The following is a 26,020-nucleotide window of genomic DNA, read 5'->3' as shown; positions in this document are numbered from 1 at the left end:
TATTTAGAAAATAATTTTATTGCCTATGAAATCAATATTTATCTTAAAAAAAATTAATATATAGACGAAAATCACATATCAACATCTTATAGATTGTGTTTAAAAAAATTAATATATAGACGAAAATCATATATAAACATCTTATAGATTGTGTTTAGATTTTTTTTAATGTAGCTAATAAGATACTAATTGAAACGGTAATAATATTTTCTTAATTCTTTATTTAAAATTAAAGGTATTTTTAAAGATTTTTTAAATAAGAATATTAATTAAAATTTAAATGTATTTTTGAAATAATGAGTTAAAACAGTATATTTAGAATCCTATTAAAAGTTATTTTTAAAAAAATATATATTAAAAAATTTCTGTATGAATATATTACCTTCATAAAATAAAAAGAGTTATAAAAAATAATAATAATATATTTTTAGTATAAAAATGCTTATAGCTAGCAAATTAGAATTTCATCCATTATTTAATTATATATTTACTTTGTAAAAATTAAAGTTAACGGACATTTTATGAGGTTTCGATTTCATTTTTCAGAAATAAATTAATATCTTAAAAATGTCGTCGTCTTGATTGAAGTGATGATGGTCTATTTTTTTAATACCGAAATTTAAATTTATATTTCCATTTATTTGAGTAGATTTATTTTTTTCCGTAGAAAAATGAAATAAAATATTAAAAATATGTGTGGCAGAATAAATTTTATTTTCTAATATTATTATTAGTTATTACATTTATTTATTTTGATTCTTAAATTTTGAAAATGTCTGTATTAACCTTTAAATTAAAAAAAAAAAAAAACTAACAATACTTTGATCGGGACAATTTCATATTAATGTGTATTATTGTTAGTTAATAATCCGAGAAGTTAGAGAATTATCCCTCCAGTTAAATTTTTATCAGTTGAGTACACTACATTATTTTATATTTTATTTAGACTTCTAAATTAATTATTCTCGTAGTTAAACAGAGAGACCTGTTATGAGAGTGTAATATATTGTATATGACATATTTTATATGGTCTATTATTAAAAATTACATCTCATAAAAAGGTTAAAATTTTAAAAAGGATGGTTTAAGTCATCCCATTTGTGAATTTCTTACTAAAAGATTAAAATAAATTTAGATTGTTTTTAAAATTCGACAATTTATTATAAATACAAAATTAAAAATTTCATAATTTTTTAAATGTAAGATACATGAAAAATGAATTAAATTTGTAATTTAACATTTTTAAAATAAAAATATTTGAGATTAAAATTCAAAGTATGAAATAGAATAAATTAAAAAAAGAATAATAAAATAATATATTTAATTTAAAGCTGGAAAAGTAAGAATTAAAAAATAAAAAATTTCCACCCATTTCTAACACCAAACCTCCCTGCGTCCTTTTCAGGCTGATCTGTACGGAGCAATTTGCTTTCTCTCTCTCAAGTTCGAATAAATTATTAAAATTTTCTTTAATTATTAATTTACTTGAAATATGATATTTAAATTTTTATCCACTCATATTTTTTAAAACGAAAAAAAAAAATATATTTAGGCTAAGTCTCAGTTGATTCATATAACCCTCCTTCATAATTGATCTGTTCGTATACTTGGTCTTTTTCAATAATTATATGGTCCAAACATTAAAAAAAATGAAACTTCAACCACCCTCCTCTAAAGTATCACTCTCAATTCCTCCAATAATTGTTATAATCTTTCAAAATGAAAGACCATTTGATTAAATGACTTAAAAGAATCTTTGCAATTAGCAACTACTTTATAATAATCTTGTAATTTAATTTCTAACCCAAACCTGATACATTTATTATTATAAATAGATGCCTAAGTACACTTTGAACACATTATTGTGCCGTTCCCACCAAACATTTTGAACAACAAACGAATAAGATATCCATTTTTTAGGTTTTGTGGACTATTTGATCCTCTTTTTCTTATAATGAATGTTTGACCGAAGTAGGATCTTACAATCCACCTCCTTAAGAACCCAGCGTCCTAAAAAAATACAAACTCGCTTTATTGGTATAGGTAATAGCTATGAATTTTTTAAAGTTTTCAAAACCATAATTTCATATCTTCAAGTTCATTCTCATTCATACATCTCTTATTTACTCGAAAAATGTCCAAATAGGTATTATTTTACAAGAGGGATCTTTTCCCTGAAGCCATACGTGTTTTTGTAAGTCTTAGTGTAACGGGTTTATTTGAAAATATACGTCCTCGTACTTTTACTCCGTGTCATAGAGAGAGAGATGATTTCTAAGCAAAGAAACCTTATTTTTAACAAACTTGTAACACCTTGTTTGATTATTTATGGATTGGTTGTAATTGAGGTCATGTTTTGGGATTCGCATAATATTTTGGATATTTTCCTCACCTGGTATCCTGGTTTTCAATCCCTTAATCCATAGTTTTTGCCCAATTTTTTTTTCTCTCTCTCTATCTTTTTATGTGGACATGTAAATTTAATACATACTATATAATATAACTTCTTTCTAAGTTTTAATATGGCAATTTGGTAGTGAAAGCCAATTGAAAAGTTAATTATGAGTTCAAAACTTTTAATATTGGAAGAATATCAATACATTATTTTAATTATAATGTATATAATTTGTCTTTTTTAATATATTCAAAATAACTTTTACTAAAAAAAAATTATATACATAATTAAATCACATATTTAGTCTCCAAACTTTCCCGTTAAAATTATCTAATAATTTTATAAAAAGTCATTTGACATTTTTTTAAAAAATAATTAATTGATTTATTAAAATAAATATAAAATATTTAATAGACCGATAAATTTTTTAAAATTTAAAAATGAAGAGATTAAATTTATAATTTTGAAACTACTCTCGGATTAAATTTAAAATTTTTATTTTTATTATACAACTTGATAAAAATTNAAAAAGTGAAATGGAGTGTGTGGCGGTGAGCAGGACAAAAATAATATCTGAAAAGGAGAAGTGGAATAATAATATAATAATATAATAATAATATATATATATATATATTTGGCAATGTTCGTAAAACAGTATTCCAGAAACAGGGGACAGGTTTTTATTTATTTTTATTATACAACTTGATAAAAATTTAATTGAGAGAAGGAAAGGCCCAAAAAATGAGTCCAAAAGTAGAGGAAGAAGAAAGAAGAAGTTGAGAGTCAGAAGAGAACCAAAAGTGGTCCATTTTATTAATGGTCTAATTTTGTAAGCCCACGTGAATTCACGTTCCAATGTCCTCCAACTCACGTGCCCATTACTTTTTTTTTTTTTTTTTTTTTTTTATTTGAGAGAATCTCGTTTCTTTGTGGGAAAAGTGTTGTAATATTGAGTGTTATTATGAATTCTTTCCTAATAAAGTAATTTTTATATAGGAAGGAAGTTATTCTTTTTTTAAATTAAATTAAATTAAATTTTTTTGCAAGGAGCCAAATAAAAAAATGGGGAGGTAACAACTCGAAAAAAAGTAATTGTAATATAATATTATTTTTCTCACTTTTGTTTGCTTTATTAAAATTGACTGACTATACAAAATAACAAAATAATAAAATAATAATTATGTTAGGTAGAAAAAAGGCCACAAATTTCTATGTTTTTTTTTTATTTTTTATATGATCTTGTTTTTTATGTTAAGATTAGGTACGATATTATAGGTTTGCACATAGATACCGTCTTCCTATATATTGATTTAATGCATACTGTATATGATACCAGTCTAAAATAGACAGAACATACGAACTTGTATTGTCATTATGCTATCGGTAATGGTTAGTAGCTGCCTTTGTATATATATATATATTTAGCTTAACGACATGTAGGGTGAGGGCTATCAAATAGCTAATCTCTAAGACTTAAACGGATTATATGCATTAAATAATCAAAATATAATGGTAATTAATATAAAAGGAGTCGTATCTTTTTATAAAGTCAAGAAGGTAGAGGAAATTTACCTTTGAGGGAACAATCTATCTTGCATTTGATGGTTTCCAATCCTAAGATCTATAAAGCTAACCAATGAAATTCAAGAGAAAAAAAAAATTAAAGCTTTAAAGTCTATTTATTAGGTAGAGTTTTTAAATTCAATATTTTAACTCCTAAAGTTTTGAAATAATTATTTATTTGATTATTGTCATTATTATTATTATTATTTTTTTTTACTATAGTTAATGGAAGGTTGGCGTGACATTTCTTTATTTAAATTAAATAATTTTTTTATTATTAGTTTTTCTGGCTCTTCTTTGTCTCTCTTTTCATCTCGAGTCTGCCACTATCACTCTCCACCATACCTCCTTATATTGTTCACTTTGAGTATAAGGTATGATAACTTTGCTTTGGGCTTCCCCAAAAGGCATTATACCGTTGGTATTTATAACCCATGATCATTCCCTAAATTAGTCAATGTGAGACTCACTCCCAACAATCCTTCCCTTAAACAAAGTACACTATAAGCCTCTCCTGAGGCTTATGAGAGGCTTATAGAGCTCTCGAACAGTCTCCCCCTTAATTGAGCCTCGACTCCTTTCTCTATAGCCCATCGAACAAAGTACACCCTCTGTTCGACACTTTAGTCACTTTTTTACTACACCTTTGAGGCTCACAATCTTTGTTCGATATTTGAGGATTCAATTGTCACGGCTAAGTTTAGGGCATGGCTCTGATACCATGTTAGGAATCACGACTCTCCATAATGATATTGATATTGTCCATTTTGAGCATAAACTCTCATCACTTTGCTTTGTGCTTCCCCAAAAGACCTCGCACCAATGGAAAGTTATTCCTTTACTTATAACTCATGATCATTCCTATATTAGCCAACGTGAGACTCACTCCCAACCATTCTCAACATTTTCTTCGTGAAGGGAGAAATCTCTATGTTTCAGATTGAGGGATAAAGAGACGTAGAGAGAGAAATATAAAAGTAGAAATGTTCATGAGGCAGAGACGAGAAGCCTTCCTCGTCTCTCTCCGTGGCCTATTTCATCTCCATCTATCTCGACAATTGTTGAACAAATTATTTTTTTATCACATCCAACAAATAACTTAGGACCTGTAAGTAAATCTGAGAATATATCACCAATTTAGATGGATATAGTCAAACGGGTAATTCTATGAATACAACGAAACTTTTGAAAGCCTCTAAGTTATTTCGATACAAATCATATCGAGTATCTACCAACTACAATAATCAAATCATAATAAAATCCTACGTCTTTTATACAATAAGTTGAGCTACACCATCTGTCGCATTATGGTTTTTGAAATTGTTATCTTATCAATGTATTATATTGGTCGAATTCATATCACTGATATCACAATGATCAACGATGATTCGGAAACCTGTATGAATTGTTTTCAAATTGGTTCATTTATAATTTACTATTTGAAGGTAGCGGAACACCGATTATGTTATATTTGTTATAACTCAGCAAATAAATCAGTCTTGTGAAAGTCGAGATTTGCAGACAGTTTTCGGATCCTCAAGCTTGATAGATGTGTTAGCAAATAATAGCGTTTGAAAATAATGTTATAAGTTAAAACGGATAAATAAGAAATTATTTAAGTTTTAAAGACATTTTAATATTTTAGCGATTAATTAAACGAAGGAAAAAGTTTATTTCCACTTTACCCGCCCAATTCCTTTCCCTCTCTCCTCCGCCGCAGAACCCCATCTATTGCTCCTTCTCTGCCGCTCGCCGGGACGCCACCACTGCCACTTATTCTTTCTTCTCCTGCTATCTCCCTCTCTGCTGAAATCTCACGCCGCCACATTAACCACCGTCTTCTGCCGCAGTCCCTTTCTTGTTCTCTCGCCGTTGAGGTCTGTTCTGATTTGAAATCCTCCCAAGTCCAGGGATTCCAAATAGAAACTAGAAAATTTCAGGGAAAATGGAAGCTGAAGATCTTCCAGAAGCAAAGGCAGCCCTCAGCCTCCTCCGTAGTAGACTCTGCAACACTAGTTTCTACTTCAAGCCTCCATCCGATTCTTCTGATAGTAATTACAGGTACAAGTCTTTTTTTCCCGCCTGTCTCATTCACCCATGCGGTTATCGCGAATGGAAATATACAGTAGTGCTCGAGTTTTCTAGTCGAGACTAATTTTCCTCCATATGAATGTAACACTAAGCCTAACAAACGTATACTCATTGTTTTTCATTCTTCCTTCCTTCTTGAGTTATTCTTTTCCCTTTTGCATTTTCTTTTGAAGGGAACAACATTTTCTTGTTCAATTGAAATGAAGTGTTTTTGATCTGGTATCTTCAGCAAATTGAAGTTTATAATATCCAGTTCGGTGGCTGAAGCGTGCAATAATTCGATCCTGCTTCTCGGCCCTCGGGGTTCAGGGAAAATGGCGGTATGTGAAAGTGAGACTATTGGTATTCAAATTGCTTTGGCATTTTAGATTTAGCTTATGGTTTCATGAAATTATTTTCATGATCTTTTTTATGTATGAACTTTGCGCGTTTTAGGTGCTGGAACTCGTTCTGCAAGATCTATTACTAGAATATCCCGATATGATTACCGTGGTAAGCCTTTGACCGATTCTCTGACTCATTTTCCTTTCAAAATTTTCGCAAGTGTTTAACAATTTTTATTGCAGGGCATTGAAATAAACAAACTGCATATTAGTCACTGATGCATATACTTGGTTTAAAGAAACAATCTGTAAAAGTTTCAGAATCGAACCCCTTTGAGGAGAAAATTTTGGCGGCTTAATAGAGAATATGTTATCAATGAGGGTTAGGCGTGTTAACTTCGTTTAAAACAATAAAAAAAAAAAAAAAATTTAGAAACGTTAGAGCTACTTAGTTTATGAATGTTCAACATGTTATTCTCCTTTTTGGTCCCTTCTAACTGTTGTTGGGCTGGTATTAAAATGATTGTCAAAAGGATGACATTCTTGTGTTTCAAAAGCTTTGATAGGTACTTTTAAAGGGCTTCTTCTTATTTTTGGCAGATAAGGTTGAGTGGCCTTTTGCATTGTGACGACAATGGTGCTTTCAAGGTGGAACTCTCTCTCTCTCTCTCTCTCTGTTTGGCATGAACTGAGCAGTGTAAAATCATTTTTGGATATCCAAAATTAATTTTTGTTAGAAAAATCTGCATCTTGAAGTCTGAATTCTTGTTCATAGTCAAAGGATGATCTATTTTTTTCTTTTTTATTCTTTGAACACCTGACTTGCCGTTGACATTCAGGAGATTGCTAGGCAGCTTTGCTCGGAGTACCAATTGTTGTTCTCAAAAATGGTAAGACACACTGTCTATTTTATCTATATTTATGCAATCAAGACACATTCTGGTTTATTGATATGGACATGATATGATATAGGCATCCTTCGATGATAACTCCCAGTTTATGATAGCTATGCTACGGTAAGTTATCTGCTAGATTTCACGTATGTAAATTGCTTGAAGTTTTGCTAAAGCCATGGATTTTTATGCTTAGGGAGTGTGGCTTGGCTCACAAGACAATTGTTTTTGTACTGGATGAATTTGATCTTTTTGCACAAGTAAGACTCCACCATCCAGTGCTGATATCTACTTTTTTCAATTCTCAGACCCCATCATTTAGTGTTCATTTGCATATGGGTCTGACTTAAACTCAATCATATATTTGGTTAAATATTGGGATTCCAGAGTCCATAGAGTTGAAATTTTGTTAGTCAAGGAGAAGTTCTTTAATTATACCCGATATATGCTTTATACTATTGGTCATTTCAGGGGAAACAAAGGTTACTTTATAGTTTGCTAGATGCCATGCAATCAGTGTCATCACAAGCTGTTGTTATTGGGATCAGTTGTCGATTGGTAAGTTGTCTCAACATTGTATCCATTCCCTTTTGAAAAGTGAGGGCCAAAGATATATTGAGAGTTAGCTTCTTTCCATTTTCATTGTTTTGGTTCTATTGTATGATTAGAGTGTTTCGAGTGTATATTTTTTATAAAATTAAATTACTAACAGTGTGAATTGTTTATCCAGGATGCTGATCAGCTACTCGAGAAGAGAGTAAGATCTCGTTTCTCCCATAGAAAGCTGTTATTTCTTCCTCCCTGCAAGGAAGATGTGGAGAGGTAATTTGCTGTGAACTTATCATTAGTTTTGTTATAATTGTTTTCTCATAATATGGTAATGCAGATTGCTGGAGCACATTTTAACATTGCCAATTGACTCGGACCTTCCTCACGACTACACTATTAAATTTAATGCAAAGCTTCATGTATCCTTTTTGTGATTGTATATCTTATGGCAGTAACGACGTAGAAAGAGTATTTTAGACATATGGTAGTAGACTTCAGGATTCATCAATATTAGCTATCTCAAAATAACGTTGATGATCAAACATCAAAATTAGCCACCTGCTAAACTTAAGCTTGCCGTTTTCCAGGATTCATTAATAATCCAGTTTATGAATTCCGTTACCTCATAAAAAACATGACCCCAAAGCTCTATCAGCTATGAACGTACTGGAGGTTGCTTTGAAGTCGTTATTGTTTCAGTACGAATTCAGTCTAGCTGGCGACTAATATCTTATGGATGCCATTAACGTTACTTGTGCCTGCAGAACAATTTTGTGTGGAATATTTGATCCTTTTCAAACTTTTTAAACATAGTTTCCTACTGGTGGAGTACTTGACATTTTGCAGAATATGTTAGCAGATGAGAGATTCAAAAAGATCATTAACACATATTTGGACTCTGATTCAACTGTCAAACAATTAGTGAGATATCTGTAAGTTCTTCTGTTATGATGCCTCAAGTAATGATTAACGTTCATATGTTTGAATGTCCATCCTAGGTTAAACTTACAGTGAAACGTCATGACATTTAGGTTTTGTGCCATATCAAAGATGAACTTGAAATCTGGCATGCTGACTCTTGAGAATTTTGAACATGCTCTTTCAAATATTCAGAGGCAGCCAAAGCAGGAATGTATAAAAGGTTCGAGGATTGAAAAATGTTAGAATGCCTGTAATGTCAAACTTTTCTCATCCTCATTCCGTTGTCAACTGTAATCAAGTATGTCCATGGAATCATTAATATATTCTTGATGATGAGTAATTTTTTTATTTGAAAAAGATTTGTCAGATGTGAGAGACTCACCACCCTGTTCATGGAATTTACTTAGATTATGAAGATTTTGTTTGTTTTTAATACAATAAATCCATTGAATGTTGTTTCTGTGTGTTCACACCAATTACTAGAACATGTCCTAACATTTGCAGTAAAAAACTTCTAAGCATTTTTGTTGAGTTATGATGTTTTTTAAGTTTTTCCCCCATACTTCATCTTTCCATTTCGTCTGTTGTGATTTTTCAATGATATGCAGAATCTTCATTTTTTTTTCTTGCTTATAGGTTACAATGTTCTTTTATTGTATCAGACTAATTACATTTCTTTCTCCTCAGTAGCAAGTTAAGTACTTATTGGACTTTTTGTAGCAGATTGTTCCATATTGGAGCTCTATATTCTGGTATGCATGAAAAGGTTGGAAGTGAAGGAACAGAATTCGTACAACTTCAATTCTGTAATGAAAGGTGCACTTATGTTCATCTTCTCGTTGTTTCATTGGAACTTTGCAAGATTTACAAGCATTCTTCAAAATGTTTTTATTATTGAATGTGACAGAGTACAAAAGCATACACGATTCATTCCAGACGTCTGATTATTATTCGCGAAGCGTGTGCTTACGGGTATCTTGGAGCTGAACAAACTTGTTTACATTTGGATTTTTTTTAGCTTCCTTCTAGGTTGGGTTGGGTTTTATATTTATTTTTTGACCAGAAAGTTCCCTTGAGTTATGCAGGCTTTTGAGCACCTTCTACAGCGTGAGTTAATCTGCTTCACTGACAACCGTGGACATAATCAATCAATTGAATTTCGACCAGTCAAGCTGTTAATATCGTCGCCTGAACTTCATCTTGGACTGAAGGCGTATCGTTCTTGTCCTGTAAGTTGTTTCCATATAAGTGATCTTGTGTTGAGGCCTTTGTTTTTGACAAATTGGAAATTTGATTGCTATTCTGAGATTCCACATTCATTGGGGAGGAGAACAAAGCATTATTTATAAGGGTGTGAAAACCTCTCTCTAGCAGACGCGTTTTGAAAACCTTGAGGGAAAGTCCGAAAGGGAAAACCCAAATAGTACAATATTTGCTAGTAATGGACTTGAGCTGTTACATCTATGTTATCAACTATTTGTAAATTAGATATGTTACGCCTATGCTATCAACTATTTGTAAATTAGATATCGAACTGTACTTCCATCATTGTTGTTGACTGAAGATGGCTGGGCGTCTTTTTTACTATGGTTACAGGTCATTCTTCAGAAACTAATGAATTGAGGAGGTGAAGTTGAAACAGCCGAGGGGACTGGATGATCTTCTGGAACTCCAGACCTTTGTCGTGTGCAAGGCAGCTCAGGCCCTTATACGAATGTGTTTTACGGTTAGTTTTGGATAGATAATTACTCGGGCCATTTCTTAGGTGGGAGTTTGATTTAATCGAATTATCGGGACTCTTATATTGTAATTATTCTATAGTGCTGGACGTCTCGACTTCTATCCGATTGAAGTCTGAATCATCAAGTTGAGGCAATATTTGATGAGATCTAAACGAGGTTGTTGCTATAATCTAGATGAGTGAGTTGCTGACTTAAATACTTCGATAGTTTGATATATCAACTTCATCTAGTTTACCTGAAAATTGGTATCAAATCAGGAGGTGTATTTGCTTTAAAGGTTCGAATTCTCGATATTATAAAATAATTTTAAGCCTAAAAAGGGGAGTTATTATTATATTGGCTTCTTTAAATCCCACCTAACTCACTTTCTAAAATATAAATGAAAATGAAAATCACGATTTAAACTTAAAACATTCATCAACTCGACAAAAGCATACACTGAGTCCACTCAGTATGAATCCTCGAGTTTGTTCGTGATCTTATTCTTACCCATGTGGTGACTCACTGCCTCGGCTGCCGTGTTCGCACCTCTCCATACTCGGATTCATCACGCCTTCCCGAGTTTTTGTCTAATCTTTCTTCCAATTCTTCCGATTAACCTCCGTTTGCGCCACTAATCCTTCGATTTCGATGGTGTTTACTGTAGAAATTTGAGGATTCGTGTGTTGATTTTGCAATTTTTTTTTTGTTCGATTTCGTTTGTTTTGTGTTTTGTTGTTCTCTCTTTGTTCGATTCGATATGATGAGCTATGGAGATAAGGAGGAGGAGGTGGACCTGAACTCGTCTCATGAAGAAATGGAGAGTTTGGTTCTTGACGATCCTCCCGACGGGAAATCTCATGGTAGGAACGGTCAATTGAGTCGGCCGGTGACGATTAATTATGATCCCTTGCTTTCGTCGTCGCCGTCTTATGCAGACCGTCAAAGCCCTGATTCGCCTTTCGATTCGTTTCTTGAACCTCCTTCTTATGCAGAGGCGATTTTCACGTCTTTTGATTCATCATCTAATGGCCGCGATGGTAGCCCTGACTTCTCTTCCACATCCAACGCTTTGAGCTCTGAGTTCTTGAGTATCTCGGTTACGGATCCGCAGAGAATGGATGAGCTAAACAATTCGTTGGTCCCCGGTGGAAGTGGTTACTACACATATCTGATTACGACGACAACGAATCTACCTGAGTACGGAGGGCCTGGGTCCGAATTCGGTGTTCGAAGGCGGTTCAAGGATGTTGTAGCATTGTCCGATCGATTGCTGGAGTCGTACCGTGGGTTTTTCATACCGATGAGGCCCGACAAGAACGTGGTGGAGAGCCAAATGATGCAAAAGCAGGAGTTTGTGGAGCAGAGGAGGGTTGCATTAGAAAAGTATTTGAGGAAATTAGCATTACATCCAGTAATTAGGAGAAGTGAGGAGTTGAGAATGTTTCTGGAGGCAAAGGGGTCGTTGCCATTAGTTAGAAGCACTGATGTAGCTTCAAGGATGCTTGATGGAGCGGTGAAGCTGCCGAGGCAGCTATTTGGGGAGCCAGCGGCGGCGGTAGATTTGCAGGAGGTGGTAAAACCTGCAAAAGGGGGCAGAGATCTGTTGCGAATCTTTAAGGAGTTGAAGCAATCAATGACAAACGATTGGGTTGGGGCAAAGCCAATGGTAGTGGAAGAAGATAAGAAGTTCTTAGAGAAGAAAGGGAAATTAATGGACATTGAACAGCAACTTGGCGAGGTCTCTCAACAGGTATGAATCTGGTGCCGTGAAGGTTTTCATACACATCTCTGTCTTGTAAAAACTTGTGAATTATAGATATTATGGCCTTATGATTAGGAACAGTAAAGGCATTTTGAGAAGCTTTTTTAAACCATAGTTTTCTTGCCTGGCTCCATTTAAGCACGAAAGCAGAACTTCTACTAGAAAGTTTAGGATTGAGTTATTGTTAATTCTGAAATACATTGCTGATTGCCCTTAATTTGGATGTGAAATGAAGGATGCTCATTTCTCTATACTTTCTATAATGTTGCATGTCTTACCATTATTTTGAAGGCTGAATCACTGGTGAAAGCTCAGCAAGACATTGGAGAGACAATGGGAGAACTGGGATTAGCATTTGTAAAGCTGTCCAAATTTGAGACTGAAGAAGCTACGGTCGAGTCTCAAAGAGTACGAGCTGCTGACATGAAAAATTTGGCGACTGTTGCTGTTAAAGCCAGCAGATTGTATCGAGAACTAAACTCACAAACAGTGAAGCATTTGGTGAGTTCTAAGAAGTATGGTGCAATTTGAATTAGTATCTATACATGTAGGCGAGTTTGATAACTCGTAGATGGATTAAAATGTACTATTATCTGTATAGCTTCAAAATGATTGATTAAGTGATTACACTTTAAGTCACCTCAAACTTACCTTCAACATAAGTCATCTAATAGCATTATGGCTGCTGTTAAGGCTTTCCATCCAGAAAACTCTTGCTTTGTCCTGTAAAGGAGTCTTTCTCTTACTGATTAGTATTAGAGTTGATGAAGTCCATGAAGGAGATTCACTTCATCAATTATCTTGTCCTTATTTGTATCCAATCATACATTGCAGGATAAGCTTCACGATTATCTCGGAGTTATGTTAGCTGTCAACGGTGCATTTTCTGACCGAGCAAGCGCTCTACTGACTGTTCAGACCCTTTCATCAGATCTATCTTCGTTACATACGAGGATTGAGAGGCTTGAGGTTGCTTCATCCAAGATATTTGGTGGGGACAGATCCAGGTTGCGGAAAATTGAAGAGTTGAAAGATACTTTGCGTATTACAGAGGATGCTAAGACTCGTGCAGTGACAGAATATGATCGGATCAAGGTAGATTACCTCCTGTTTAACCCATTTTTCTGTATATGCTTAGCTGGATAATTAAAGATCACATGGAAATCCATACACTTGGCTGTTTGCTTTGAGACATTTAATTGAATTGTGTTGCCTTATAGGTTCACCCATATGTGTTTATGTAATTAGCTGAGTCATTTTAGATTGTAATCTTCAAATGTCAGAGCTGCTTGAAGTGTTGAGTATGAGTATTAATTTGAGTGCAGGAAAACAATAGGAGTGAGCTTGAGAGGCTCGATAGGGAGATGCAAGAAGACTTCACTCATATGTTGAAAGGCTTTGTCCTTAATCAGGTTAGATTCTTTTGACAACCTTGACACTACGGCAACCCTTTCACTTCGTCGTATAACTGCTTCGAAGTACCGTAATCGAAGTTCATTTTATCAGGTGGGATATGCAGAGAAAATGGCAAATGTTTGGGAGAGTCTTGCTGAAGAAACTAGGGACTACCAGAAAGATCACAGCTGAAAATTTTGGATGTAGTTTTAACAAGGATGCATACTACCGAACACACCTTTTGATTAATGAGAAGTTTCTTGTAGACTTAGCAAGCGGATCAGTGTACGTTATTCTCGTCTTGTAAATCTCTTTTGTTGAGCAAATTTATTACGTTCAATAGAAACTACTCGTAAATTTACACGATCTGTGGAAGAATTATTCTCAAATGTGATAGCAAATTTACAGAGAGTGAAGAACTGCTATTCAATAACACACTTTATGGAAACTAATAATATAACTAGAATTCTGGTCATTAAATTCTTCCAAGACAAAGACCACCCTTAAAAGAATTAAAAGAATCACACAGAAGTCTCTGTTCTATCATCCTACCCTGCCTGTTGGGAAAGCCCTTTTCACTCGCTTGTCGAAGGGGGTGGTCCTCCTCCTGCTCCATCATCCCCAGAACTGGGAGTGGTTTCTGGCCTAATCTCCTGCAGTTGTTGCAGAACTTGTTGAACTTCCGGTCTTGCCGATGGTGAAGGATCGACACAATGCAAAGCGAGTTTCAGAGTGTTTAGTAATTCATCTCCAATGCTAGATGCATCCCTCATCAACTCCAAATCGAAAACTTCATTAGTCCACTCCTCTTTGACTATTGATGCAACCCATTGTGGCAAATCGACACCGTTCATGGCTTCACCCGGTGACTTCCCTGTCAAGAGTTCCAATATGATTACTCCAAGGCTGTAAATGTCGGTTTTCGTATTTGCTTTCTTCAGCTTCGAGAGCTCTGGTGCTCGATACCCGAGTGCCCCTGCTGTTGCTATCACATTTGAGCTTGCGGCTGCTGTCATCAACCTTGACAAGCCAAAATCTGCAATCTTAGCATTTGTGTACTCATCAAGTAGAATGTTGCTGGATGTTAGGTTTCCATGAATATTGTTCTCGTGCGTGTGAAGGTGACACAGGCCACGAGTCATACCCTGAGCAATCTTCATCCTCGTCGGCCAATCAATGGATGTGTCCGGGCCACGAGCTGTAGATTTCAAAGAATTTAAGCAAGCAAGCTTACAAGTATGTACATTTTACCTTAAGCTGTGAAATAAAGTATGAAACTTGCAGTTACTTACCGTGCAGGAACGCTGCAAGACTCCCGTTCGGCATGTAATCGAAAACGAGAAGCTTTTCTCCTTTGGGTCCCAAGTAATAAGCTCTTAAAGCTAGAAGATTTGGATGCCTGACCTTGCCAAGAATGTTGACCTCTGCTTCAAATTCTTTCTGGCTCTTAGTGATCTTCTCTCTCAATCTCTTCACTGCAACTTGATTTCCATCCTCCAATGTGGCCTTGTAAACAGTCCCATAAGTACTCTTTCCCATTATTTCTGCTGTTGCACACAATAGATCATCTGCTGTGAACACCGTTTGCCCGTCGAAATGGACGAGCTTCCCACCGGCATCCCCTCCTCCCACTTCAACTTCACTGCTAGTCAGAGGGACGTCCTTCTTCGGCCTCGCAGCCCCGGCTGCTGCTGCTGCCGCCGCCTCACCACCACCCTTTTCTTTTGAAGCAGCCCTCTTCCTAATCAAGCAGCACAGCAGTACAAAGAATACTATAACCAATACTAGAAGGAGAGCTCCTGCTACTATGAGTATTATATCTTTAGTACTTAACTTCCGATGTCGAGACACCGAACTTTCCGGTGGAGGAGCTGGAGCTTCTAGAGAAGGAACCGGGGACGGGCACGGAGTTGAACCACTGAACCCACAGAGCTGGATGTTCCCAACAAAGGAACTTGCACTAAATTTTTCGGCGAGAGCCGAAGGAACAGAACCCGAAAGGTTGTTGTACGAGACATTTAAGGATTGAAGACCTTCCAATTCAGCAAGAGAAGCTGGTATTTCTCCACTTAGATTGTTCTGAGATAAATCAAGTTGTTTAAGTGTTGAAATGTTCCCTAAATTTGCAGGAATTTGACCATTGAACCTGTTTCTACTCAAGTTAAGAACAGAGAGATTTCTTAAACTATCAAAACTTTGAGGCATACTTCCATTAAGGAAATTGTTAGAAACATCCAGAGTTTTGAGCAGAGAAAGCCTACTAATTTCTTCTGGAATGCCACCATTCAATCTATTATGGCCAAGAGAAACCACTTGAAGCTCACTTAACTTCCTTAAAGAAGCTGGTATGATACCTGAGAGGAGATTGCCATCAAGAGCCATCAACTTGAGCTGAAACACCCGGTTTTGATCAGTGGCGTCGCCGCCCCAAGAGTCGGGGATGCTGCCTGAGAGATTGTTGTGTTGAAGATCAAGATAAGTAAGTGACACTGATCGAGTTAGACTCATTGGGATCGAACCCGTAAACGAGTTAAAGCTCAAGTTAAGCCAATAAAGCTTGGTGGAATTAGCCAACGTAGGTGGGATAGCTCCGGTGAGCAAATTGTTACTGACATGAAGAGTTTGAAGCAGAGGACAAAGCCCCAATGACGCCGGAATGGAACCCGAAAATCGATTGTTGAACAACTGAACGCCTCGAAGATTCGGAAGAAGTCCCAATGAAGAAGGGATTGATCCACCTATGAAGTTGTCATGTAAGCTAAGCTTCCTAAGCGCCTGAAGTTGGCCGATCTTATCAGTGATTCTACCTCCCAAGCCCTTCCATGGAAGCTGAATAACAATAACCTGTCCCTTAGCACATTTAATCCCAACCCAACCACCAGAACAAGCCCCAAATCCACTATCGTTCCAACTTTTCAAGAACCCTTTAGGATCATCAAGCTCCTGCTTAAACGCCTGAAGGGATTGGAAATCAGCCTGTGTGACAACCACACCATCCCAATCTTGGCTCAAAACAGGTCGAATGGTGACCAAATTAAGTAACAAAAAGAACAAACCCAATCCAAAACGAAACCCATTAGGGTTTTTTCTCAGAATCTTCCATTTTTCCTGCTCTTTCCCTGAAGAACAGAACCCATCAGCAGCGGCCTGAGTAAACAAAACATGAAAATCGGGAAGTGGGTGTCTCGAACAAGAGTTGGAATCACATGGGGTTTGGATTTCATCCATAGAAAACGTAAAGAAGAGGAAAGAAAAGGTTGAAAGAAGATGAAAATGGAAGAAAAGAGAGGGGCATAGGGAAAGAAGAATGAAACAGAGGAAGGAGGGGAAGGCGTTTAAGGGTTTTGTAGAGAGAAGAAGAAGTGGGTTTTGGGGAGGGAGGGGAAGGGAAGGGAAGGGAAGGGCACGTGAATGCCTGAGAATAAAACGAGTGAGGGACACAAATGTCAGGTGGATGCAATAAGGGACCAGAGGCTCTTCCTCTGCTTCTCTCTCTCTCTCTCTCTCTCTTGTTTGATAGGCTTAACGGCTAGTTTTTTTTTTTTTGGTTCTGAAACTGTTTGTGTTCTCAAGGTTTTGGCTTGTTTTATATTTTTGGGGCTCATTGAACATGGCGGTAGAGAGAGAGAGAGAGATAGAGTTTTGGGGGGTTTTTTAGTGGCATCACCGCTCCTCCAACGGCTATGTCCCTGTGTGTTTCAGTGATGGGGATCCACCAGCTGAAGACATGAGTAGATATTTCCTTGGAAATAGTGTCAAATTATTTTGAGTTTTTGTTTGTTTAATAAGGAGTAAGTTTGATATAGTAAATGGGACCCACCAGCTTGGTGGACAAGATAGTTCCTAGGAAATGGAGAGAAATTCAGAAAGTATGAGAGAGAAGAGATTAGGATCTAAGTTTTATTTAGTTATTTAGTTGAGTTCTTTTTGAAACTGACCCAAATTAGCTTTTTTGATTTATGTTTTTATTATTATATTCACTATGTTTGATTCAGAAGATAAAATTTATTCATTTCTATTCAGTCATGTTGTCTTCTTCTTTTGTTTAATGAAGTTCTGAATTTTATATTTAGATCCTTTTTGGGGGGTTTTGTGTTACGTAGTTTGAAATTATATATAAAAATATCAAGTATGCATTCTTTTTTGTTATTTATTTATATTTTTGAAAGTCTAACTTTATGTAATATCTATTTTTATTTGTTTTAATAACCTATTTTAGTCTTCGTACTCATATACATAATAATTAATCACTCGCTCCAAACCTAATTCTTTATTATCGTTGTATTGAAAGAATGACAAAATATACTCAATGTCTGTCTGTTTCAAGATGTTCAAAAAATTTTGAAGCTTGATAAACAGAAACCTGCAAGGATGTGAACCTTGAGTTTTTGAAGCCTGTATTTCAGTGTTTGGGTGCAGTTTTCTGTAATCTATGTTTCTTTTGGTAGGTAGTTTTGAGCATTGTATATCCCTAATTTTGAACCAAACATTTAAACTATTACTTTCTACCAAAAATAATAATAATAATAAACCTCTTGGTGCATGGACACTCTTGAGCTTTGGAATATAAGAATCTATCAAATACAAATGAATAGATTTGATGATTGATGGATACTTTGTGAGCTTTTGGGCATTCGAGACTTTTATATGACCTGTCATAGTCAAGTTTTATCTTCGTCTCGAAACTGGAAAATTGATGGAAGACACTCACTATCAACTCTTTAGCTACTTAAAAATGGCTCTTCGTCGAGCTAGCGAAACAAATGACAGATGAAGGTTGTGGTGAATTACATAAGCATGTTAGAACATGCAATTTTTTTTTTTTTTTTTTTTTTTTTTTTTTTTTTTTTTTTTTTTTTTTTTTTTTTTTTTTTTTTTTTTTTTTTTTTTTTTTTTTTTTTTTTTTTTTTTGACATATCCCTATACTTTCAAACTATGTTAGAATTATGATATTCATTCAAATTTCCTCAACTCCCTCTGTATGTTCCCTTTAAAAATCATTTGTAATTTACCTCTGCCAAACTTACTCCATTCCAACATTACAATCCCAAGCCACTACACCAATTCCCATTCACAAATCTCAACAAAAAACAACTCACTAAGAGACCTGCTTAGAAAGCCAAGAGAAACATTTCACATCTTTGCTACCAAAATCAACAACCTTCAAATTTATGCAAGAATATCAATTATTGAGAGTCATTCGAAACAAAGAGTCAAAAGTGGAGGAGGGAGGAACAGACCTGAAGACGGAAATACCGCACTAATTGTTTTCCCACAATTGCAATAGTGACTAGTTCTTTTATTGTACCCGCTAATCAGCTATCGAACTATCAGCAAATTCAGAGGTCGTCCTTTGAAACTGAAGAAAAGACACTGCTCTCTACTCAACTTGTCCAACCAAGTCCTGCAGGAGTGGATGGCAGACTGTATGAACGCAATTCCCCTCATCTACAAAACACAATCACCCACTTGCAAAATTGCAGTTTTGATGACAGGGTTTAATAAAGGCACATCTTTTCTCAATTCAGTGTCTAGCCTAAGGCACCTTGACTTGAATGTGTGATAAAATGCCTTTGCTTCATGAAAGCCAAATTCGAGCGGCACACGACCACTGTGTGCAACCAAAGTAAGTGGCACGATGCTCAAATAATCAGACAAGAAAATGTATGCCTCTACATCCATATGATTCAGTCAATCTCTCTCGCATATTTTCCCAGCTATAAATTCTAATGCCAAGTGACTAACAGTTAAGAAAAACGTCAATCAACCAACCTGGTCATTGCTTGTACCCACAATCAACACAAATTTGGGGGGAAACTAACAAGCAATGCATGTTTCTCAACATTTCCCATCACTTGCAACACTTGTTGGCGCTTCGAGGATTACATGTTCCTAAACTCTCAGACTAATCCACTTTAGTTGCAAGTGATGGGACCTGACGATATACTTCCATTCGTCTACAACACAATCCAATTCTAGCCAAATAAGCTATTTTGGTAGGGCTACGAAAAGCTTGTGGTTGTATCATAAGAAAATCCAACTTATTAAACTAAAACATAAGGTACTTGCAATTCAAACAAATGCTCAGTGCCATAAAAAGCAGTGAAGACGTGAATTAAAAATCAAGGATGGGATTAAGAAGTGAGAAAAACATAGGGGGCAAAAAAAATAGCATCACCCTTACTCTTTTCGTTCTCATAATTCTCTCATTATCAATACTTAAAAACATTTCATCCAAACTACATTTTCCAGAAACTACTCACCACTCTAAAACATTTGTCCACTTACTAAATTCCCACTCCCCCCACCTCCCGCCGGCACACTACTGCAAGCTATAACAAAAGAAGAATGTATATGGAATATTTTGAAAGAAAGGGCTCTAGCCTCGAAGCAAAACTCACATAAACCTTAGTATAAAATCTATCCACTTAAATGAATTTCTTCACAAACTGATAGCTGTTTCAAAAACCACGACTTATAAGCCTGAAAGAGAAGTAAAGCTACCAAAGGAAAGAACTAATAAAAAGACAAGCTTAGATTATACATTCTAAGATGACTAGAACCCCTCTCCAATCTGAAGATGAACATAAATGACAGCGTAACACCTTCCCAGAAGACCTAATATCCATATTTTTACTGCCGCCCCAAATACACACACCGGTAATATACGATGTGAAGGGCAGTACATATCCATATTCATCCCTACCTGCAACTACATAATTAGAGTAACATGAAAGGAAACAGTCCCATGCCAACGGATCTATTGACATACTTCGAATTCCATTAGAAGAAAACAAGATCTGACATTAAACATGACCATGATAGCAACGTACATGATAAAGGGGTTCAAACATTGGCTAATATGAGAGACTAAAGTAAAAGAATTGCGTAATAATCGCCCCAAGTAATACAGACTCGAATTCATGATATTGTATATAGTGAAAACTAAACAAAATTTGATCCATAAATTTGCAACATCTTCAGATACAATCTACATTATGAGAGACCAAACCCTAATCAAGTTATTACAGATCACAAGAATTCAAACTGAAGAGAATACAACAGGTAAGCCTAACCCATAATCAAATTGCCGTCAGTTCCTTCATCAGGCAGCGCCGGATCTGGCTATACACGCCCTGCAATTGCAGGACCTGCGGCCGAAGCAGCGGAGGCGGCGTTACCAAGAAATGACAGGAATCCTCCATTAACAGGTTCTTGGTCGTCAAGGAAGAGATCCTCTGGAACCCTAAACGCACCGTGAATGCAGACAATTGCAAATCCAATCAACGACGCCGATATCAGGAGCGATCCAACACTAGTGAGGAAAACCACAATCACAGTCAGAACCCCCAACCCGACCAACGTTTCGAAATCGGAGAAAGTACGGCCGCGAATAACCAACGGCTGGTCGGAAGGACGGAAAATGTAGAGAAAGCTCCAAGCCGCGAGGAGTGAAAGAAGAGTCAAGAGAGAAAACGGGTGGGAAAGGAGAGAAAAGGCTAGAACCAAGGCAAAGAGGGTAATGTAATTGACACGGAAGTATGAGAAGTTCTTGCGGATCCGGGAATAGGCTTCGGTAAGGTTATCGGGACGAGCCATTGAACTCCGATCGACAAGCTCCGACCATGGGCGACGGTGGGAAAAGCCTTGGCGAACGGAGGAGGTTAAACGAGAGAGAAAAGCGCGGAAGGCAGGGGTGGCGATAGGTGGCTGCGAAGGAGCTCCGGCGGAGGAAATCGGAAGTGTCGGTGGAGAAGCCATCGAATCGGAATCGAAATCGAAATCGAGAGTGAGATCTGGCGGTGCGATGTGATATTTACACAGTGGGTTTCCAGAGGAATTTATTTGTTCGTTTGGAGACCCGCGGAAGAAGATGATTTACGCGGTCGTGATCAATATTATATATAGGGTTTAATCTCTAAGTTTTTTGACTAAGGTCAATCCCTTAATCCAATTACACCCTATTTTTACACCGATACGCATTTCTTAATCAACTACGACGACTACACTCCTCTCCTTCTTTATTCTCTTTTCATCACCACCATCGACGTTTGGATCAGTTTTCGTTCAAACATAGACTATTTAAGCCATGGAGAGTTAAAGTTCATTCTTTCCAACATTTATATCAAAATTTATCCATAATAAATTTCAACGTCATTCAAAAAAAAAAAATAGTAAGTTTAAACTATTAAAGAAAGGTAGGGTACAACCATAAAATTGTATTAAATAGGATAGTGAATCAATGATTAAGATAAGATAAACTTTAGTACTTCAAGAAATGCTAAATTTATAAAATTCGTTTGGAAAAAAAAAGATACCACTTACAAATCTATTTAAGAAGATGCCTTGGTTAACTAGCTTGCTTGTCCCCTAATACAGATCCACCCCAAAATACATTATTCTTCTAATTTCATAAACGGCTTTCACAATTTTTAAATTCAAACACTACAAGTTATCTTACTATATACCTAATAATTATGGAATCACTAAATCTCTTCCGCAAAATTACATGACAATTCGAAACAATTGCAAGCATCTCTCGGACAGACTCCTACTCCTACTATGATTATTTATATCTTAGAAGTTGGGGTAATGTTTCCTCTCCTATTTTTAGAATTCGTTGAGGTTTTATATGAGTGAAGAGTTCTCCCTAATTTAAAAAGTGTCTATCTATCAAATCCAATCTTATCAAGTTCTTAATCTATTTTTTCTCTTCATTCTTGATCCCAATGGTCTCAATAATCACCTTTTTCAATCGACCTTCCCTCCAAGAATCTTTGCTTTGCTTTGCTTTGCTTTACTTCCATCCATGAAAGAGCCTACAAATATGGGAGAAGGCACCATATTTTTCCTTACAGAGAAAAGACAGAGAGTTCAATACTTGCATGTTGCCATGGCCTCCTGTAGCTTTCCTGATGTTTATTTCTGGATACAGAACCTACCACCACTTTCTCAATGGAAAACTACTTCCATTTCTACATCCATATGCTCTTCAAGTTCAACCAACTCCTCGCTCAAAATTGTTGCAGCAAAAACCCTTCATTCCCCAACCATTACTTTCTCAGTTACTGCAGATTTCAGTTTTCATATCTCCCTTTGGACATCACAACCATTGAAGACCAGCACAAAAACCTCCAACTTATTGAACAAAGAAAGCATGTCCACTCTCTTGCTTAATTGTGTTCGTGATGTTCTTTACTATGGCTCAAACCATAAACAGAATTCTAGCCATAACCTTCTCAAACTTGACATCACTTCCTCTTTGAAAGAAATCTTCAATCACATATTTCTTACCCTCATATTCCTAATCTGCATCTATGAAGCTCCGATCGACCTCCGTTCAAATTGTCTTGGGACTCTCAAGCATCATTTGGCAAATTGTACGTCACGGCAGACATCAAAGGTGCTTATGAAACTGTTGGGGTCTAATCTAGAACAACAATGGATGAGGTCAATAAACCTTGCTATCACCAACTGGATATTGGAACTCAAGGCCAAGGGTCGTACTTTGAAAACACCCTCACCTTTGTTCTCTTATTCATTTTCGACCTATGGGCTGTGGAAAGTTCAACTCTATTGCCCTATCATTGCAATGGATAATATTGAGAACTCAAGCAATCCTTCAACTGATGAAAGATTGCAGTTCTCTTTAAATTATCACCAGCTTGAAGGGGTTCTGCAATTCAATTACAGGGCCGTGACTCGAGAAAAGTGGATTGATCTGAGGGTGCACGTTGATAACATAAGGTATATTGAATTTTGAAGTTAGAACTATCTTTCTAATTGCTAAGAATAAATTCATTCCCTTTCTTACTGACAGTAACAATTAAAATAGAGGCAATTTCTTGAAAAGAAGATGAAAATCTGATCTTACAAGCTATTAGTATTCAAGATTCACACGTATCTTTGACAATTGAGTTTAAAATGTACACTGGATTTTTACAGGTGTGACATCATTCGGCTTGTGAGCGAGACTCTCTTATCAGAGCGAGGAGTTGGTGGATCAGAAAAGCATTTTCCATCACGAATTTCTCTACAACTCACTCCAACTTTCCATACAAACATAATGAGTGTCTCAGTAAGCAAATCCTCAAGCAACCCCAAAGTTGATATCGGAACTGAAAAAACCTTTGAGGCTGGATTTGAATCTGCAACACCGTTCCCAGGCCTCAAATTAGCAGTAGGGGAGACTGTAATTGTGAGCTTGAAGCCATGGAAATTTGAGCAGTTCGTCCATGGCAATGCTGCAACCCTTAACTGGTACCTTCATGACAGTTCGGATGGGAAAGAGGTGGCCTCCACCAAGCCATCAAAACTTACACTCATAAACCCTAAAGCTTGGTTTCGAGACCGTTACTCGAGCGCCAACAGACCTTTTAACAAACAGGGAGGGGTCATATTTGCTGGAGACGAGTATGGAGAGAGTGTGTGGTGGAAGATTGATGGAAAGGCAAGAGGGAAAACTATGGAGTGGGAGATTAGAGGTTGGATCTGGTTAACTTATTGGCCAAACAAACACAAGACATTTTACACCGAAACTAGGAGGCTGGAATTCAAAGAGATTCTCTATCTTTCAATTCCTTAACTCATAAGAAATCATTAGAAATAGACAGACCAATAGTCTGAGATCACTTTCAGACTTGTTCACTTTCGTTCTTAGTGACAAACATGACAGATCTCTAATTTAAACGTGTTGCCAACTATATTTGACTACATATGGGAATTTCATCATCAGTAAAAGTTTGTATAGGTTCTTTGATAATTGTGTTTTATTGAGTCACTTTAAACTTTCAATTTCGTCCCTTTTTTTTTTATATATATATATAAGAAACAACTACATAAATGATAGAAAATTACAACAAAAGTAGGAAAATATGGAAGGCCCGCTTCAAAGGAGTTACAAAATACTTTTCAACTTACAGAGAATAGAATGAAAAAAAAGGGAGAACGTTCATACCAAGAAACACTCTCACCTTTGTTCTCTTATTCATTTTCAAAACATAGGCTATGGAAAGTTCAACTCTATTGCCCAGTCATTTTAATGGATCGCATTGAGAACAAAAGCAGTGCTTCAACTGATGAAAGATTGCAATTTTCTCTAAATTAGCACCAGCTAGGAGTTCTGCAGTTCAATTACGAGGCTGAGGTTCAAGAAAATTGGATTAATCTAAGGGTTCACGTTGACAACATGAGGTATTTTGAACTTCGAAGCTAATTTCTGCCTGCTAAGAACGAATTTCTTCTCTCACCCACTAATTGTAATAAAAGAACTACCATCAAATTCTTGAAAAATAGATACCAAACCGATCAAGCTATTAGAAGTAATCGATGATAAGGATTCTCACGTATCTATGACAATTGAGTTGAACTTCTCTCTCGCACTAAAAGTAACGACTAGACGCACTTTCTAGATAACTTAATTCCAAAGCTGTTCAAACAAGCTGATTCATATTAAAGATTCTCACGTATCATTGACAAAGGAAATTAAAACGTACCTCCCTGGATTCTCACAGGTGCAACATCATCCAACTCGTGAACGATACGCTGCTGTCCAAACGAGGAGTCGGCGGATCCAAAAAGCATTTTCCATCACGAATCTCACTGCAACTCACTCCAAGTCTACAAACAAACATAATGAGCGTCTCAGTGAGAAAATCACCAGACAACCCTATAATAGAAGTCGGAACTGGAAAAACACAAGAAGCCGGATTCGAAGGCTCAAATCCTTACCTAGGCCTAAAATTAGCAGATGAAGAGATCGAAACGGCGAGCTTAAAGCCATGGAAGTTCCAGCAGCTCGTCCACGGCAGCACCGGAATCCTCAACAGGTACCTCCACGTCAGAATTTCTCGAGAGCTTTCCGGCAGTGCAAGAAACAGGGAGGGGTGATATTCGCCGTAGACGAGTATGAAGAGAGAGTTTGTTGGAAGATTAACGGAGAGGGGAGAGGGAAAAGCATGGAATGGGAGATCAGAGGTTGGATTTGGTTAGCGTATTGGTCAAACAAACACACGACGTTCTACACTGAAACCAGGAGGCTGGAGTTCAAGGAGATTCTCCCATTCCATGCTTTTTCCCTCTCCCCTAAACCCTAAACCCTAAACCAGGAGGCTGTAGGCTGGGGTTCAAGGAGATTCTCCATCTTCTCAATTCCTTGGCTTGGAAGAAATCGGTGGAAATGGAAGGAGAATATTGAACAAGGCTTCCGCGCCAACATGGCATTAAAAAGGAAAGGTTACGTTAATAAAAATATAAATTCCCAATTTTCAGTAAAATAATTTACAAACATTATGTTTTTCATTTTTTATATAATTTATATTAAAAAATGTAAAACATTACTATTAAATTTAATAATATTTCATAACAAAAAAATATAATATGATATTTATGAATTTTTAAAATTT

The 26,020-nt window shown here is 36.1% G+C and overlaps 5 protein-coding genes and 1 pseudogene across 6 annotated transcripts; 4 read left to right on the top strand and 2 right to left on the bottom strand.

The window, feature by feature from the left end:
* The first annotated feature begins 5,621 nt into the window (after positions 1-5,621).
* Positions 5,622-10,646, top strand: LOC111492031 (origin of replication complex subunit 4). 2 transcript variants are annotated; one of them, XM_023141189.1, is made up of 16 exons: positions 5,622-6,019; positions 6,279-6,369; positions 6,485-6,541; positions 6,973-7,020; positions 7,212-7,262; positions 7,345-7,388; positions 7,462-7,525; positions 7,737-7,823; positions 7,996-8,087; positions 8,152-8,233; positions 8,661-8,746; positions 8,846-8,955; positions 9,459-9,551; positions 9,643-9,707; positions 9,821-9,964; positions 10,332-10,646. In XM_023141189.1, the coding sequence occupies exons 1-16, from the start codon at positions 5,904-5,906 to the stop codon at positions 10,356-10,358; spliced, it is 1,257 nt and encodes a 418-aa protein (XP_022996957.1). In that variant the 5' UTR covers positions 5,622-5,903; the 3' UTR covers positions 10,359-10,646. The 2 variants fall into 2 exon arrangements, with proteins under 2 accessions (XP_022996957.1, XP_022996966.1); XM_023141198.1 differs by having other exon boundaries at positions 5,922-6,019; positions 6,223-6,369.
* A 235-nt stretch (positions 10,647-10,881) lies between these two features.
* On the top strand, positions 10,882-13,977 carry LOC111492022 (sorting nexin 2B-like). The gene is made up of 5 exons (XM_023141177.1): positions 10,882-12,209; positions 12,513-12,722; positions 13,056-13,316; positions 13,547-13,633; positions 13,728-13,977. Exons 1-5 carry the CDS (start codon positions 11,217-11,219, stop codon positions 13,806-13,808), a joined length of 1,632 nt encoding a protein of 543 aa, XP_022996945.1. The 5' UTR covers positions 10,882-11,216; the 3' UTR covers positions 13,809-13,977.
* Positions 13,978-13,982: 5 nt separating this feature from the next.
* Positions 13,983-16,881, bottom strand: LOC111492016 (probable leucine-rich repeat receptor-like protein kinase IMK3). Its single transcript, XM_023141165.1, has 2 exons — positions 14,909-16,881; positions 13,983-14,814 (listed from the first exon to the last, which is right to left on the bottom strand). The coding sequence occupies exons 1-2, from the start codon at positions 16,842-16,844 to the stop codon at positions 14,192-14,194; spliced, it is 2,559 nt and encodes an 852-aa protein (XP_022996933.1). The 5' UTR covers positions 16,845-16,881; the 3' UTR covers positions 13,983-14,191.
* A 3,518-nt stretch (positions 16,882-20,399) lies between these two features.
* LOC111492044 (PRA1 family protein B3-like) lies at positions 20,400-21,627 on the bottom strand. Its single transcript, XM_023141211.1, has one exon. It carries the CDS (start codon positions 21,375-21,377, stop codon positions 20,742-20,744), a length of 636 nt encoding a protein of 211 aa, XP_022996979.1. The 5' UTR covers positions 21,378-21,627; the 3' UTR covers positions 20,400-20,741.
* Positions 21,628-22,412: 785 nt separating this feature from the next.
* Positions 22,413-24,201, top strand: LOC111486987. Its single transcript, XM_023134188.1, has 2 exons — positions 22,413-23,363; positions 23,562-24,201. The coding sequence occupies exons 1-2, from the start codon at positions 22,426-22,428 to the stop codon at positions 24,199-24,201; spliced, it is 1,578 nt and encodes a 525-aa protein (XP_022989956.1). The 5' UTR covers positions 22,413-22,425.
* A 345-nt stretch (positions 24,202-24,546) lies between these two features.
* On the top strand, positions 24,547-25,889 carry LOC111486969 (annotated as a pseudogene).
* Positions 25,890-26,020: the final 131 nt, after the last annotated feature.

The sequence above is a fragment of the Cucurbita maxima genome, unplaced genomic scaffold (genome assembly GCF_002738345.1).
Source record: "Cucurbita maxima cultivar Rimu unplaced genomic scaffold, Cmax_1.0 Cma_Scf00001, whole genome shotgun sequence".
Taxonomy (NCBI): Eukaryota; Viridiplantae; Streptophyta; class Magnoliopsida; order Cucurbitales; family Cucurbitaceae; genus Cucurbita; species Cucurbita maxima.
This window is presented reverse-complemented; position numbering and strand designations above follow the sequence as displayed.

Coding starts and splice junctions, on each gene's coding strand:
- LOC111492022 (XM_023141177.1), top strand. CDS start 11,217: ATGATGAGCTATGGAGATAAGGAGGAGGAGGTGGACCTGAACTCGTCT. Junction 13,317..13,546: donor CAGAATATGATCGGATCAAG/GTAGATTACCTC, acceptor ATTTGAGTGCAG/GAAAACAATAGGAGTGAGCT. Junction 13,634..13,727: donor AAGGCTTTGTCCTTAATCAG/GTTAGATTCTTT, acceptor TCATTTTATCAG/GTGGGATATGCAGAGAAAAT.
- LOC111492031 (XM_023141189.1), top strand. CDS start 5,904: ATGGAAGCTGAAGATCTTCCAGAAGCAAAGGCAGCCCTCAGCCTCCTC. Junction 6,542..6,972: donor ATCCCGATATGATTACCGTG/GTAAGCCTTTGA, acceptor TATTTTTGGCAG/ATAAGGTTGAGTGGCCTTTT. Junction 9,965..10,331: donor AGGCGTATCGTTCTTGTCCT/GTAAGTTGTTTC, acceptor CTATGGTTACAG/GTCATTCTTCAGAAACTAAT.
- LOC111486987 (XM_023134188.1), top strand. CDS start 22,426: ATGAAAGAGCCTACAAATATGGGAGAAGGCACCATATTTTTCCTTACA. Junction 23,364..23,561: donor GTGCACGTTGATAACATAAG/GTATATTGAATT, acceptor GGATTTTTACAG/GTGTGACATCATTCGGCTTG.
- LOC111492016 (XM_023141165.1), bottom strand. CDS start 16,844: ATGGATGAAATCCAAACCCCATGTGATTCCAACTCTTGTTCGAGACAC. Junction 14,815..14,908: donor TCTTGCAGCGTTCCTGCACG/GTAAGTAACTGC, acceptor TGAAATCTACAG/CTCGTGGCCCGGACACATCC.
- LOC111492044 (XM_023141211.1), bottom strand. CDS start 21,377: ATGGCTTCTCCACCGACACTTCCGATTTCCTCCGCCGGAGCTCCTTCG.